This window comes from Alligator mississippiensis, chromosome 2 (assembly GCF_030867095.1).
Source record: "Alligator mississippiensis isolate rAllMis1 chromosome 2, rAllMis1, whole genome shotgun sequence".
Lineage (NCBI taxonomy): Eukaryota > Metazoa > Chordata > Crocodylia > Alligatoridae > Alligator > Alligator mississippiensis.
In genome coordinates, this window is record NC_081825.1 from 218,221,461 (window position 1) to 218,237,677 (window position 16,217).

At 39.0% G+C, this 16,217-nt stretch overlaps 1 protein-coding gene across 15 annotated transcripts in view; it reads left to right on the forward strand.

Annotated features, from left to right (window-relative positions):
• CD44 (CD44 molecule (Indian blood group)) overlaps positions 1 to 16,217 on the forward strand; it is a 100,440-nt gene that overhangs the window by 60,777 nt on the left and 23,446 nt on the right. For 5 of the 15 annotated variants that reach the window (XM_014602261.3, XM_014602264.3, XM_014602263.3 and 2 more), the window contains exons 9-17: positions 748 to 852; positions 1,508 to 1,675; positions 5,004 to 5,159; positions 6,879 to 7,043; positions 8,788 to 8,967; positions 10,664 to 10,846; positions 12,589 to 12,756; positions 14,791 to 14,964; positions 15,884 to 16,051. In XM_014602261.3, the coding sequence (XP_014457747.1) occupies positions 748 to 852; positions 1,508 to 1,675; positions 5,004 to 5,159; positions 6,879 to 7,043; positions 8,788 to 8,967; positions 10,664 to 10,846; positions 12,589 to 12,756; positions 14,791 to 14,964; positions 15,884 to 16,051 (1,467 nt within the window). The remainder of the gene's footprint in view (positions 1 to 747; positions 853 to 1,507; positions 1,676 to 5,003; positions 5,160 to 6,878; positions 7,044 to 8,787; positions 8,968 to 10,663; positions 10,847 to 12,588; positions 12,757 to 14,790; positions 14,965 to 15,883; positions 16,052 to 16,217) is intronic. The other 10 variants (XM_059722759.1, XM_059722760.1, XM_019476707.2 and 7 more) reach the window with 9 other exon arrangements.

The window sequence follows — 16,217 nt, forward strand, 5'->3', positions numbered from 1 at the left end:
TTTGGTTTCATTTCTCCTTGTGTTGCTGGTTTAGTACATATTGTATTCAGCGCGCATGTTGGCTTCTGTGACTTCTTTGGTGGTTGCATGGCTACAGCTGAGAGAAATATTGGGTTACACTACATGTGAGGGTTTGTCCATAGTCCTTATGGACTTTGTTTGCCCTTGCATTAATGATTTGTAGTTTATTAAAATGAGTGGTTTGCGTCCTTCTGCAGTGGTTGGATTCCTCCTAATTTTTCCATATGTGTGGTGATAGATTTTAACCCTGAAGGGTAAAATGGGTGTAATGGTGATTAACTGAAGACCTTTGCTTACTGTATTGTGCTTTAGCTCAATACAAAGACTTTTAACACTAAACTTGGCTTCCATAGGCACGTGGCAAGAATGCTTTATCCACATTCAGATCCATCGTGTTCTTTTGGTGCACCATAATCCTTCAAGCTTGAGTTAAGAGTAACAAGCTGTTGCAACTATTATAATGGTGTTGTCACTATTTCCATTATTATTCTGTCGCTCTAGTTTCCCTTAATATCCTTGGGAAACTATACAGCTTCTGAGAACTGTGAGATGTGTGATATGTGATGGATGAGAAAACCAGTGATGCCATGGTAAACACTAGGCATCCATCTATATTCATCTCATATACATTAGCAATATATTGCTGATGTATAAAAAAGACTAATAAAATATGGGTGGTGGCTCAGCAAATCCATGTTGCCATTGAATCCTCCATTGTCCTAACAGCTATGGATTCTCAAAATGCTATATTTCTGAAAAACACTACACAATCTCATTGGAGACCGGTCTATATAGAGGACAAGGAGAACAAGCCTACCTTTTCCAGCAATGGTAAAGAGTTTAAATAATATAAAATTCAGCTTTGAGATATAGTTCTTGAATGTATAAATTCTGTAACTCTGATGTTATGGTGAAGCCAATCCTAATGCTGCCAGCATTACCAATATTTTCATACTTCAGCTTGGTATGATACCTTTATACTTTGTGGACTAGAGCCCCCCGAGTTGGTATCTATATATCAATTTAAATATATCTCTGTAACTTGTTCAACTATGAGGCTGCTGCTTCTGACCCATATCATGAACAATGGTGTTAAATGTGGATTTCTACATGTAAAATATCACTTACCAAGTTAAAATAAGCCTCTTTCTTATCCACTATAAAATGTCTGCTGTAAAGTCATCATTACAAACAAAAAGTGAGAAAAATGAGGTAGTTAGCTCAGGAAACAAAAAGTAAAAAATGTACGTTAGTAATTACCCATGCATATATTTCTTAGCAAAGTTATAGTCCCTAAACAATCAACAAGATCTTAGTGGGTAGGAACATGATTAAATCATGGGCCTTCTTTCTTGCTATCTATTGCATAGAACGCATGTAAAATTAGGGCTTCTTTTAGGCCCATATGGGACAAAAGCTGAGAATAGTGGAGGTGGCAATTGTGCAAATAAAAAGTTCACAATCAATTCAAACATATTCAAAACAGATGTGGACTCCCATGGTGATGCAAAGCAAATAGATTCAACCCAAGATCCTTTGTTGCATAATGTTCATCTTGGATGGGACAAGCAGGAAAGCAATACCAGAAATAGCACTGTGGACACGGTGAAGCCTACACTTTTCCATGAAGTGGAAAGTGGCCATTCTTCTTCAGGTATGACAATAAGTAATAAATTGGAGACAACATATATTTGCCTATAAGAATAGAAAATGAATTATAATAGTTTTATTTCTTTGTAGCCCAAGATCTTTTTTATGGAACTATGCCAGTTTACACCAGCTAAGAATCTGACTCCTGATGGCCATTTAAAAAGTGATTTCTTAGGAACATGGCTGATTTTAGATACTAGTAGATTATGATTGATGTTATAAATATAACCCCTCTCAAAAGGGGGGTGTACGGTTGTGGGGACTCAGTTTTTTACAAGAGTACCTCAGTTTAACATGAAGAGACAAACAAGCTTGATTTCTATACACACATTGGCATCTAAACAGCAAGCTGTAACCCAGCATGGAAACTTGATAACAAAATTACCCCTTTCCACTGTAAAACTTCAAAAGCCAACTCCAACTGTCTCACTAGGACCCCTTGGGATGAGCCTGTTCACCTTGTGCACAGCCCCAGTGGTCCTAGATGGCACAAAGACATTTACTGCACTACAGTCACACTGACGGCATGAACTTCTGTAGCCTTTTAAATGCAACTTGCTCAAGCCCTGTTCTGTCAAAGCAGATATTTTCTCTGATGGGGACTCCTCAGTGAGGAAGTCGATCCTTCTCTCAGTTACACTCAAACCAGGTTCCTCCACAGTCTCCCTGTGGCCTCTTTCAGTGGTACATGGAGCATACAGAGAGCTGGGCTCCTTCCACACAGCTCCAGACCAAATGACACCCACCTTGAGCTCTTCTTTCCCACTTCCCCTCCTGTAAGCCCTCAAAGCAGTGTGGGGGCTGTAGTTCAACCCAGCTCTCTGGGTCTGGTTTTACTGGGCTTGGAGAAAAAACAGCCCCTCCTGACCAGAGACAGGGGTCAGATAGAGTATTCTGATTATAAATAGAATAAAGAACTTGGCCTAGTAGTAGCTTCAAAGATTCTGCTACTTTCCAATCATTACCATTACACCAGGGCTCTTGACATGTTATGTTTCAGAGGTGATTAACAAGTTAATTGTGCTTTCAGTAGCAACTAGCCACACATACAGCTCAGTTTAAGGACTTATAATGCAGTGAATGAACCACAAAGCATATGATTTGGAATAGCTTTGTGGCTTTTTTGTATCATGCCTTCAATTGAACATGATCCTTGGACCTGTCAAAGGCCGGTGTGCCACCCAGATGAACAGGGTCTGGTGCACAGGGGACCTTGCACTGGGTTGCTGGTGCCAGGCTTGTCATGTACAGGGAGCTTTGAAACCACATGTCACCTAGTGCACAGGAAGCGTGGCACTGGTCTGTGGCAGCCTGATCTCTGACTCCCCATACACCTACCTGACTGTCATCTGGGGCCAGGGACAATCAGCGGATTAGTTTCATTTTGCTGGAGTAGTGGCAGCCTAGGCTCCCTCTGTACCAGGAAATAAGGCACAACTGGGATCTAATCCAATTGCCAAAATTATGTGTCCTGTCATGCACAGGACGTGTGATTGTTGAGATTGAGGATTAGATTCTATCACACCTAAAAGTGAATATATGTCAAGGGCCTAAAAGATCCTTTTTAAGCTCCCTTAATATTTGAGTGAGAATTAGTCCTGAGATTTCTTTACAGATATTCCTTCCTCTAATCTTGTTTCGTTCTGGACAATTGTTTGTCCCTGCTAGTGTACTGTCAAGAAATGGCTTTCTCTGGGATATGTCTTTTTTAATGTCAAACTCATGTCAAACTTGAAAGTTTGGTCGTTCTCAAAGATAGGTAGAAAGAAAACAGGAAGGAAATGTTACTACATGATATCTAAGAGTCTGGAAAACACTGTATTTTCTGTACCTAGATATTAATGAATGTTTTGGACATTTTTTTTTAAAGTTGGAATAATGACATACCAAAAGCCATTTCTCACACAATTTAATTTCAAAATACTGGCTTTGAGGGAAACAGGCAGATGATTATCTGTATAGTGATGAGTGCCTCCGTAGTCCCTTATTCTGTTAATATGTGAGCATGTGGAGAGGAAGAAGCTCTTTGCACATACCAGTGTATTAATCTTCCTAAGAAACCATTTCTTTAGGTAGTTGAAATTGAAATTAAACCCGATACTCTGAGGCTGAGAGCACAGCATCAGGACAGATGGCAATGAGCAATATACCCTCAATAATGCTTTAAATAAGGATTTTTGTGATGTACCTTACTGTTGACTATAATATTATAAGTGGTTCTAGTTAATGAAGGTTGTGTGTCTGGAGAATGCTGCCTCTGACGGTCTTGGTTGCTGATGACATGATCCTGGTTTAGAGGATGAAAAAAATCTAAACCAACAAAAAACCCCCACTTAAGAGTGCAGTATTTCTTTCTTAAGACTTTATGTGGTGGGTTCTTCATGTCTGAATGTCCATGGTGTGATTTTTCTGGATTACCTCTTTTTGCTGCCATTTTAACTTCTATTGCATGTATCTTAGGCCATAAACACATAAAATAGATATCCCAGGAAAACCTCAGCAGTCTGAGACAGGAGGAGGAGGGATTGAGATAACATAATTTAACACAAAAAACTGAGAGAAATCTGTCCTACTTCAGGAAATTTTACTCTGCTTCAAATTCAGAGACATTTCTTCTTGGAGCAGTATAACTACTTCCTGGGATAGCTCTTCATTTGTGTAGTTACCTCTTGGGTTTTGCTTTGAGGTTTCCCTTTCCTGTTGTATAGCCATGGCTTTGGCAAAATGCTAGTATTACTACTTTCTCATTTCTGGAAGCTGCTCAAAAAAATGGATAGGTTCTACCTTTATTCTATAATCACATTGAACTAGCCATTGCAATCATGCCATCTGGAGAAGGTGTTGATGATTCATAACTGAAACGCAAATGGTGGTGGTATTTAAGGGCATTTTTTGCTGCTTCTCTCTGTAGCTCAATGATGGCATGTTTAATAAAGTATATAATATTTTCTATTATGCCTCTATTCTCTATAACATTGACTACCAATAAAAAACATGATGTTGCTTTTCAATCTTTTCCCAACTATCTTATCAAAACTACTTTTTCATTTGGTGCAGACATGAGCAACTGTTCTATAGAGATGGGTATAGCCCCAAACCAGAAGGGTGCTGGCTACATGTTCTTTTATGGATCCATATTAGAACATTGTCAATGGATGATTGAGATATCAGATATTCTGTAGAACAACAGAGAAGGCATTACTCCTGCTTTTATACTTGCTACATTAAGTATACGATAGGGTGTATTTTAAAAACAAGAAATGAATTTCAGGGTAATGGTGGTGGTTCTTTTGCAAATATGAAGTTCAAAATTGATCCAAACATTGTTGTAGCAGCTGAGGACTCCAGTGAAGAAAAGCCAACCCAAGACCCACTATCCCTCGGTCTTCACCCTGGAAGGAATGTTGTAGACCATTCTCTCAATTCCACCAATGATACTGTGCTACCTGGAATTACTCCTCCAACTAAAAGTGAACATTCTTCTACAGGTATTAGTATGAGTAACTAAGTGAGATCATGGAAGCACTTATATTTTCTGCAGAATTAGATCCATTTTGAGTTCAATAATGTCTGAAACTAAATGTCAATACATTTATTAGACAGGGATACCATTACCTTTAGGGAATGGAGAGCATTGTCCCATTGTTTTTGCTATACAGTTAATTGAATAATGTTGAGTTAATTAGGTTAAATATAAAGCTGAAACGGAGCTTTGGATTTTGAGTGTTTAAGCACCTTGTTCCACTTCATCCCATTAAGGAAAAAGACACAAGCTATACAGTACCCAGATTTTTATTATCTATGTAGATAACAGCTATATTTTGATGGGGAGTGTGCAGAGATGCTTTATTCTACTGGAAGCCAGAGGATAGAGTGAGACAAGCACAGTGTGGTAGACAGTGGGATTGGGCACATTGCACCATCCCTTTGGATGTGCATGAGAAACTTCTTAACATCCTGTTTAGAAAAGGTAAAAATATTGCTTCTGGCGGTAGCATGTCATGCAAATAGCATGAGATGGGACAGCTAGAAGTGCATTACTTTTTAGTTAGCTGCTTTATTTATAGGTACATTGGTTTTTAAGGCCAGAAATTACTATGATCTAGTCTTATGTGTTGAATAAGAGATTAAATTTCAAGTAATTCTTCCATTAAGCCCATATTAGTGTGTTGAGCTAAAGGATTAGTTAGTGAAGTTTGTGTATATGTAAAAATACCTTTTATGAGATTTCATTGCTTGAAATGTGGATTTTGAGGAAAGAATGATAATTCCTTACAAAATATCTGAACTTTTTTCAGTATATTTAGTGCAATTTTCTCTAGCTGTCTCAATCTTTATGATGTGGTTTATCACTTATTGTGCAGGGCAGTCTTTATTCTGTGCTTCTAATTATGAACTTTTAGTTCACCATAAACCTGTCACCTATGGAATGCATTTAGTCAAGGCGAATATTCTTAGACTGTATTTAGACAGTCGTCTTAACCCTATATGCATTATGTTTTCCAGTGCATCTTTGGAAGGCTTTTAACTTTGATGGGTAAATCTGGTATGGTGGTGGTACTTCAAGACATTTCTGACTGCATCTCTTTTTGTCTAAGCAATAGCAACTTGAACAATGATCAGGGTATGCATTTATTTTATCAGCAGGAATTTACATGCCAAAATATCAACATAAATGTGCCTTTTCAGTTTCATATATGTTTACACATCTACTATAATTATCCAGCCAAAGTATGCTGTAGCACTCCCACAATCAAAGGCAACTTCCCTGGAGCCAAGTCTACAATTAAGCAAAGAGATACTCCCTCAAAAGAGAAAGTTAATTATTACTTCCACATGTATGAATCCAGAAGCTACAGGCTCTGTGGGTTAATTGGTATCTATCAAAGATGAATTAGAGATGCAAGTTGTTGTTGCTAGTTTTTCTTCTATTGTGGATACCATAACCTTTTCTGCAATTGCCTTCTGTCATGTGGACACTCTCCAGTAAACTTGCTTTCTGAAGATTAGGGCAGTACTTATCAGAAACAGAATATCGGGATGCTGAGGAAAAAGATGTATGGCTACTTTTCTTTTCTCATTTTCTACACTATATGCAACAGTAAAGGAACAGGAGTTATTACATAGAGAGAAAGAGTATAAGGTAATAATATGAATGATGATTCTGCAAGTTATGTTCACATTTGATTCAAACATCATCATAACAGTGATTGCCAGTAAAGAAAAAGAACCTGAAGATTCAACCGAAGATCCATTGTTTCATGGCATTCATCCTGGAAGGAATGTTGTAGATCATTCTCTCTCAAATGTCACTAAGGATAATGTGCTATCTCGAATTTCTCCTCCAAGTGAAAGTGAACATTCTTCTACAGGTATTAGTATGAGTCACTAAGTCAGATCATGGGAGTGGTTTCATTTTCTGTGGCATTAAAACTATTTTGAGTCCAACAAACTCTGGGACAATACCAAACCATCTATTAGGCTAGGGCATAGTTACTCCTGAGTAAATGAAAGAAATATTGTCCCCTTATGTTTAAGTTTTGAGTTACAGTATGGTTAAATGTCAAGTGCATACGAGCTGTGGATTTTGAAAGTTTTTAGGTATATTCGCCCATTAAAAACAAAGCCATACATTTTAGATAAAATAATCAAAAGTTAGGGTCCGAGGGGATGTAAGGAGATCATCTAGTCCAACCCCCAGCTCAAAGCAGGACCATCCCCAACTAGATCATCCCAGCCAAAGCTTTGTCTAGCCAGGTCTTAAAAACCTCCAAGGATGGAGCTTCCACCACTTCTCTAGGTAACCTGCTCTAGTGCTTTACTACCCTCCTAGTGAGAAAATTCTTCCTAATATCTAACCTAAACTTCTGAGATTGTTGCTTCTTATTCTGCCATCTGCATATGGATACACCATACATACATACAGATCTTGAGCCTGTCTTTTTATTTGGTTACCACTGAGAACTAGATTATAGAGATAGAAGTTACTCATTGATTGGGAGTTGAGGGGGAAGCTGGAAGATGGAGTGTGACTCATGCAGTATGGCAGTTAGTGCTATTGTATGCACTGCACCATCCCTTTGGATGTGCATTAGAAGCTCACTAACATCCTCATAGTTTCCTGTTCTGGAATGGTAAAAATGCTTTTTTTTCTGAAATTGACACCATGTGAGTGGCATCAAAGGGGAAAGCTTCCAGTGCAATACACTTTTCATTAAAGATTTGTATCTAGGTACTGTATTATCTTTGCATTGTTAGAACTGTTTTATGCATAGATTCATTGCTTTTTAAGCTCAGAAAAACTACTAGGACGATTTACTTCTACCTGTGTTATAGCTCATAAAATATCGTTCTTGGGTGAAGTTAGCACAGTTTTCTGTAGCTCTTTCAGTCTTTAGCCTGAATGGCTTATACCACATCACTTAGAGTCAGCAATTATTGAAATATTTTTATCTGTTTGGCCTAATTTGTCATTCAGAAGTGTTACATATGCATTTTCATAATTGAAGAGTATGAGTTTAAATGTTTCAGGGAATACATTCAAATAATCATACATTTAAGAGAATGCAAAAGAAATAAACTATCTCAAGGCAGTTGTCAACATTTCCCTATCAGACAAGAAGCACTACAACTTGAATGAAGCAGCAAAATCTCTAATAAGCAAATGTATTCATCACTGTCACACTGAAGGAGCAGAATACTTATGTCATGTGGCCAGGTTCACATTTGAGTTATATAGGCAAGTTGCCACTGCTACTCATTTCCACTCTTACTTTTATCTCCATTGTCACTAGCTTTCTATTTAAAAAATGCTTCAGAAAAGCTACAGAGCCTTATTTAGAAAGATGAAAACAGCAACAGTGATCAATACAGAATGTAACGTCATCTCTGAGTTTTTCTTCTTATGCTGTAAAGCTCCAATTCAAACAATGCTAAAGAGCATTTTTAAATTTAAGTTCATTGAAGTAATTAAGCATATGTTAAAATGATTGCTGAACCACAGCCAAAATACAACAAAAAGAGGTCTTTGGTAGAAAGAAAATGAAGGTGAGAATAATATACATAATGGATGCGTAAATAATAAGTTCTCAATTCATAAAACCACTATTTTAACAGCAGAAGACTCAAGTGAGGGTGACAAACTTGAAGGCTCAACCCCTAGCTCACTGTCCCCTTTTGAATCAGGATGGGACAGTAAAGATACATATCCTGCAAATACCACTGGGGATAGCATGCTACATGGACTCATTCCTCCAAATATGAGTAAACATGAAGAAAATGAAACTTCTCATTCAGGTACCAGCTATACAAATAGTATACTACACTCCTTAATTTAGCTCTCCATCTCAAATGAGTTATGCCATTCTTTAACCTTTCAACTTATTCATACATTTGACTAAAATAGGTTGCAATGGAAATATCATATTCCAAATGCCAGGCATTAGTTAATTCAGTCTCCCTACATTATATGGAGAGGAATTTTTAGGAATACTTTCATGACAGCTTGGTTTATTTCTTAGCATTTCCCCTCTCTCCTTTACTGTTAGTTTATTGTAAATAGCATTAACAGCAATATAGAAATCTCTTATTTTATTCACAGGTCAAGAGCGGTCCTCTCAATGCAATTTATACATGTTAACACTAAAATATACAGTGGCATTCAAAAGTTAAATTTCACAATAACTGCTAATAGGTGACTAAGAAAAAATCCTCCATATCCTCCAAAAATGATAAGGGTATTTGTTTGTGGTCCCAAAGTCAAACTTCTTTCACCTGGGCTCATGTTAGCCTTTATTATATCACCCTTGGGTTTTGTTATGGTAAAACTGTGGTTTAGGAATATACATTTGGGGTGTAGACAGAAGTTACTTTTGTTGTATGATCACGTGCATGGCTGCTGAGTGCTTTAGAAGTGTCTGATCACATTACATATTAATCCTCATTAAATGAGAGATCAGATGAAGGCACTCTACAAAAGAGAAGGCACTCTACAAAAGAGAAGGCACTCTACTTCTGTTCCCGAGGGTCAATATCTGGTGCAGTCACACAGCCTCACTCCTGGGGCTGTCTGCAGAAAGGGAGGGAGAAGGGAGGAGGAGTGAGCTGCAAGCTGGGGTTTGCCCAGCCTGAGCTGGGGAGGGAGGGAGGGGCTGGTGAACTGGAGCCCCTCTGCCTCATAGTCCCCCCACCCCGCCCTCCTCTTCCAGTTTAGGCTGGACAAACTCCAGCCTGCAGCTCACTCCTCTTCCCTTCTCCCCACTCCCATCCTGCAGACAGCAGTGGAGCTGAGAGTAGGCGGTGGGGCTGGGGGAGTGGGGTGGCCCCTCCACTGCAGAGGCTCCAGAGGCAGGCTCCATCTTTCCCCCACCCCCTCAACCCAACAGGCAAATGTCTATTGGGTTGTGGGGGGGGTGCTTTAACTCATGGCACTTAAAGTGCCATGAGTTAGAACAGGGGTCTTGCATGTCTGTCTGCACCTTTGGTGGACTGCTGATGGGTTATTGATTAGCTTTTCCATCAACTTGTCTCTGTGGTATGGCAGCAATCCTCTTATAATAAACCATTGTTTAGATGATTTAGGCAATAGATTTCCTATTAAATCACAGCAGTAGTATGTTTCCAACATACCATACATCTTTCGTGTGTGGTATATTTATGTCTTTCATGCCAGTGAAGGATCTTTTCTCCAGTTCATAGTTGGAGTCTGTCTGTTTGGAGATGAGTTACTGTAACATATACAAGGCAGTGAAATCTTAAATGAAAAAAAATATTACTGTTGTTGCTGTATTTACATAATGGAATCATCCTGTTTGCTGAGGTCAAAACTGCATTGGAACAAAGCAAAGAACTCTTCTTCCTAGTCTTCTCCTATATTTTAAATAAAAAATGTTAAAGAGCAAAGCTTGTTCTGAACAGCACAGAAAATGAAGATAAAACCTGTGTAGGTGGCGGTTCTGCAAACATAATTTCACATTTAATTCAACCATTGTAGCAGCTGTGACTTCCATTGATGGTTCCCTACATGAACACTCAACCCAAGTTCCACCATCTGTTGTGGATCACCTAGGAGGGAGCACTGAGGAAAAGTATCCCACAAAAACTATTGAGAAGAATGTGCTATTTGATCTTACACCACCAAGTGAAAGCAAAAGGGAAGATCAAACTACTCATAGAGGTACCTTTAAGAAAAATGAATTACATGTATTTTAGCTTCTATTTTTGGATTTCATTAGTCCTTCTATATCTGAGTTATATTATTTTTATTCTGTTGTTGATAAATATTAGAGGCACATAGTGAAAACATTTCATTTATACCACAGGAAATAAGAAATGAGTTGGCTGTGCTGTGAGCTCTTTTTGTTTGGTTTCTTAACTACTAGGTCTTTGTATTGGAAGATAGTCTTGCTTCTTTCCTGCAGCTTAGATCAGACATGCACATTCTTGCTTCAGAAGAATTGGTTTTTACCTTACTAGCAGTTAACAAATGAAAATGCCTAACAGAAATATCAGATAAATAATTTAACCTATGCTTTCAATGACATCCCCAGAAGATAATCCCCCATGTTTCAAAAATAAATCTAGATCCTTAATACTTGTGTCTCACAGTAGTGTGTACCCTTCTTGGTATCACTGTGATGGGCTATTCTCATTTTGCTGTTGAATCAATTAGTTGTTCCTTCTGTGATATAAAATAGAAAGGTTTACTAAGTATATTTCAGGCTATGCAGCTTGAACTTTCCCTTATCCTAATTTAATATAGTTATAGTTTTCTTTCAGTTTTAACAGAGTTTAAATTTGGGGAGGTGAATCTGTTGGTAATGTATTATTCATAACCTTTCCTAAATGTTTAGTCCTTTGGTGTGACTACAATACATAGTAAAGAGCACTGTCTGGATTATATGGTCAGTGATTTTATTTTATGAGAAAACTGACTTCTCTCCTACATTACCAGGAACCTAAGAATTTCTTTTGTCATTGCTTTAATTAAGTTGTAATCTGGAAATATAAATTCAATGAGAGACTGCTGCTGTTGGGTAGCTATTTTGACTGCTACTCCCAGGGTACATCTACATGTGCATTACCTAAATGCACATTAAATTTAGTACCTCTGGGCATTTATACACATACCTTTTCATCCCATGATGTGCCAGAGCTCCAGCAGGTTGGAGCAGACTCGATTAATCAAGTCTTCTCCACACGTGAGTTGATGCGCGCTGCTGTTTTGTAAGTGGCGAAATACACATCAGTGTGCAGAAAATGGCGGTGGTGCACCTTTGAACTAAAACACCTCCAATGCATTTTAGTTCAAAAGCAGCTGCTGCCATTTTCTCAGTGCTGATGCACATTTTGCCACTTATACAATTGTATGCATTGGGGTGCCAGGCACTTTTAAAAGTATCCAGCACTGCGATGCAAACGTGTACAAATGCCCTCCATTGTGACATAGAAAACAAATGCTCATTTGGTTGCCTCAATGTTCAGTAACAAATGCACACGATTTTTAAGTGACGCTTAATGTCCAGTAGAGTATTTTACTGTGCATTAGCGTAACTACACAGTTTTTACTTGACACTTTAATATGAATTAAAGCACATGTGTAGACATGCCCTTGTCTGAGGTTTAGGGATTGAACAGAAAACTGAGATCTAACAGAAAGTGCGTATTGCGGCTTTCCCCCTTCCCACTTCTACCTAGATACTCCTAGAAAATGTGTTAATCCCCAGTTTTCAGGTAGAGTTGACTAAACAGCTGAGAAAGCCCAAGCTGAAGTGGAACATGCTTTCATGATTAAAGACCTCTGCAAAACATTAACTGGAAAAGGACAGGTATAGATAGAAAAAAACAAATGATGAGAATGAGGTGGCTAGCAGCTTTACAGTTATTAAGCTCCAAATTGCTTCATCATCATTGTAACAGATGTGACCTCCAAACCTGAAGCCTCAACCCAAGGGTCGCTTTGGCATGGTATTCCCCCTGAACGGGGAACTGAAAATGAGTATTCCACAACTACCCCCAAGGATGGTGTTCTACCTGGAATTATTCCTCCAAGGGAAAGGGATCATAAAAATGACACTTCTCACACAGGTACCTGTAAGAATAATGAACTATTGTTCATTATTGTTGCTCAGTATTGTTATTACTTCTCTGTTATGTTTGGGATGACTTCAATTCTTTATGTTAGTGATTCTTCTACAATAGGTTAAAAATCTTCTGGTGAATTATAGCAATATGTGCCAACCTGATGTCACAACATCTGGTTATAGGAAATCAGTGTAACAGAAATTTGTTCCATATTATGGAATTGTTTGTTTTGATGTTTTCTGACTTTTGTCAGGGGCGTTATTAAGATTTTTTTCCCCTTGTTTTTCCCCTCTGTGTTTCTGGGTTAATACTTATTATAGATACAATGCTGTAAGAAAAGGCTTGGTTTATATTAGGGGTGGGCAAAATGCGGCCCGGGGGCTGGATGTGGCCTGCCAGGCCATTTTATCTGGCCCACGGGGCCCCTAAAAAATTTAGAAAATGAATATTAATCTGCCCTGGGCTGCCTGTCATGCAGCCCTTAATGGCTTGCCAAAACTCAGTAAGTGGCTCTCTGCCCAAAATAATTGCCTGCCCCTGGTTTATATCTTAATTTTGCCACTAATCTTTTATTTGGTGTGACTGGTAAATTGCAAATGTATTTAATGGATAGTTCTCAAGTTAATTCATAACTTTGTATGATTTGAATAGGTTCTACTAGATATTATAACAATGGCTGTTTTCACTACTTTGTCAGTTTCTGAGTACTGGTGTGATGGAGTTTTCCAATTTTCCCTCTCTTGACTTTGTATTAGATGCTTATCACTGTAATGTTGTCAGCTAGTTCTTTAGTAAGGCATGCTTATTGGGCTGTATGCTGGTCATTTTGCAAGGTGGATAGCTTGGTGGTGGCAAACTCACTTAATAGCTCCTTTATTCCGACTAACCTTGGTGTGCTTGCAATTAAAAAATGTAAATCTGGTGAGTGGTGGTATTTTTCACTGAGAATTTCTGACTGTATGTCCTGGTAGCTCAGCAGCAATCACTTCATGCAAGAGTGCTTTTGGCTAATGAGGACAGAGGGTTTCACAGTAATTGTAGTATCATGAATATCATGAATTCTCTATTCTGGTGGGGCTCAATCTTTCCAAGGTCAGGGTACCGCTCCACCGCTTTATAAAATGTAGCGGCATTCCCAGTTAAGAACCACTGTTGGTGCTGCCTCCACTTACCTCTGTGCTTCACAACCAGGTTCTGCTGTCTCCAGATACATTTGGTGCACGAGACTACTGCACAGCCATCTTGGGAAGGGCTGTGGCATGTGTGCACAGTGCTGCTGCATTAGGGCTGCGATCAGTCTAAAGCAGGCAGAAGCTGCCTAGTGCTGGGTAGCTCTTCCCAGTCCAGCCTCTCCTATGCTCCTCCTGGAAACAGGCATGTAGGTGGAAGGGACCAGATCAGAAAGGGCTACAGCCAAGCTTGCTCCTACCTTTTTTAAGATGGTCACAGCCCTAATGCAGCAGGAATGCACATGGGACAGTTTTACCTGGCCACTGCCATAGCACCTATGAGAGGAGGATCGCAGCCCTGCAGGTACTCAAGAACACTGGTTGAGAACCACAGCTCTATTCTAAATGATCGTAGTCTCTTACGATATACGTGCCTTTTCACGGCACTGCATCATGTTCTAAAGAATGCCACTATGTAAATCAGTGTTGACATAATGAAAGCACGATGAAATCTCAGTTAGTAAAATCTCAAAAGTGAAATCATTACCATGGTTGTTGTATATGGTGCCAGTATATTCCATCTCTGATCACTCTTAAGCTACAAGGTCAAAGCATTGCTGCAACCTGCTTTTTTCATACTCTTTCCTTTGTGCCCGCTGTCTCTACTCCAGACCCCTGAGCAAGTATGGGTTAAAAACATGAAAAAACCCCACAAAAGCAGTATAAATGAAAAGAAAGAGTTCCCTTTTTTCTCTCATTCTGCTTTAAATATGGTGGAAGTGTTGTAAAAGATGATGAGCAAATGTTGAAAGAAGAACTGAGGATGAACATATTGTAGGTGGTAATTTTACAAATATTACATATACAGTAAACTCAACCATCATCATAACAGATGTTGTCTCCACTGATGAAAGCTCAACCCAAGATTCCCTGACACCAGCTCATAAGCCAGGAAGGGGACCTGAGGCCAAACACCCCATTAGTACTTCAAGGAAGAATGTATCACATGAAACTACTCCAGCAAATGGAAAAAAAGAAGGAGGTGAATCTTCTCATACGGGTACCAGTAAAAATAATGGACTGATCATTTCGCCACCTTGTGTGAAATGAGACATTATTTCTTCTGGACACAGCTTCTTTTGCTATTAGACCTATTTCAACATCTTGCTACTAAGCTTCATTTAGATCTCATTGCATGGAATCAGCTAAAGAAAAAATTCCTGTCTCCATTAACTTTTCCATTCCTTTTTTCTTTTTGGATGTGGAAGGATGGTGGAAAGGATACAATTATGGGCTTTTCTTCTGCCTTTTTGCTTTATACTGGGAAGAAGTGGTTGAACAGTGGTAAACAAGATTCCCAAGTATAATTATTTGTGGGTCCAAGCATTATATTCAATTGATAAATCGTTTGCTATCATGCTATTGTTATTCTAAGGCAGCCAGGGATTTACTTAAACCAAAGACATCCCACATGCCTTCAATTGTCAAGTTGCCCTGCAAGTACAGCAGTCCTAACCCAGTGGTTCCTAAATGCCATGACTTTCTCCTGCATTGCCAAAAACCTAAGCCTTCCATTTCTTGTCATGATGCCTTAATGGTGGTGTGATCTGGCTGAGTAGGTCCAGTTAAGCATGCTGTTGTGTGAGAGCTATTCTGGCTGGTTCCATTGACTTGAGTTCAGGGACTGAGAGAAACCTGAGGGTGGAAAAGGATAATACCTTCTGTCGTATCACAAAGGGCAAGAAAACAGACATCCATGTCTCTTCTTGCATCCCAAATGCCCAAAGCTTGTGGCTGTGACAAAGGTAGTATTAATTTGTGCTGCTTGGCCTTTTTACCAAGGTATGGTGAAGAAAATGCCAGGTGTGTGGGTGGGGAAAAAAAAATCTAATGGAAAGAATAAGGTGTCTAGTGGCTTTACAGTTATTGAGCCCCCAATTGCTTCATTATCACTGTAACAGCTGTGACTTCCAAACCTGAAGCTTCAACCCAGGACCCTCTTTGGCATGCTATTCCCCCTGAGTGGGGCAATGGAAATGAGTATTCTACAACTACCCCCAAGGATGTTGCACTACCTCAAGTTACTCCTCCAAGAGAAAGAGATCATAACAATGACACCTCTCATACAGGTACCTGTAAGAATAATGAACTGTGATGTTTTTCCTTCTGGATAGGATGTTTTTAATACTTTATTTGAGCTATGTCACAGTTACAGTAAGTTAAAAACCTCTTGATAAATTTTCATCCGTCTCACTGAGTTGGTTTCACTGTGTCTTAGGAAACAAGCTATTCCGG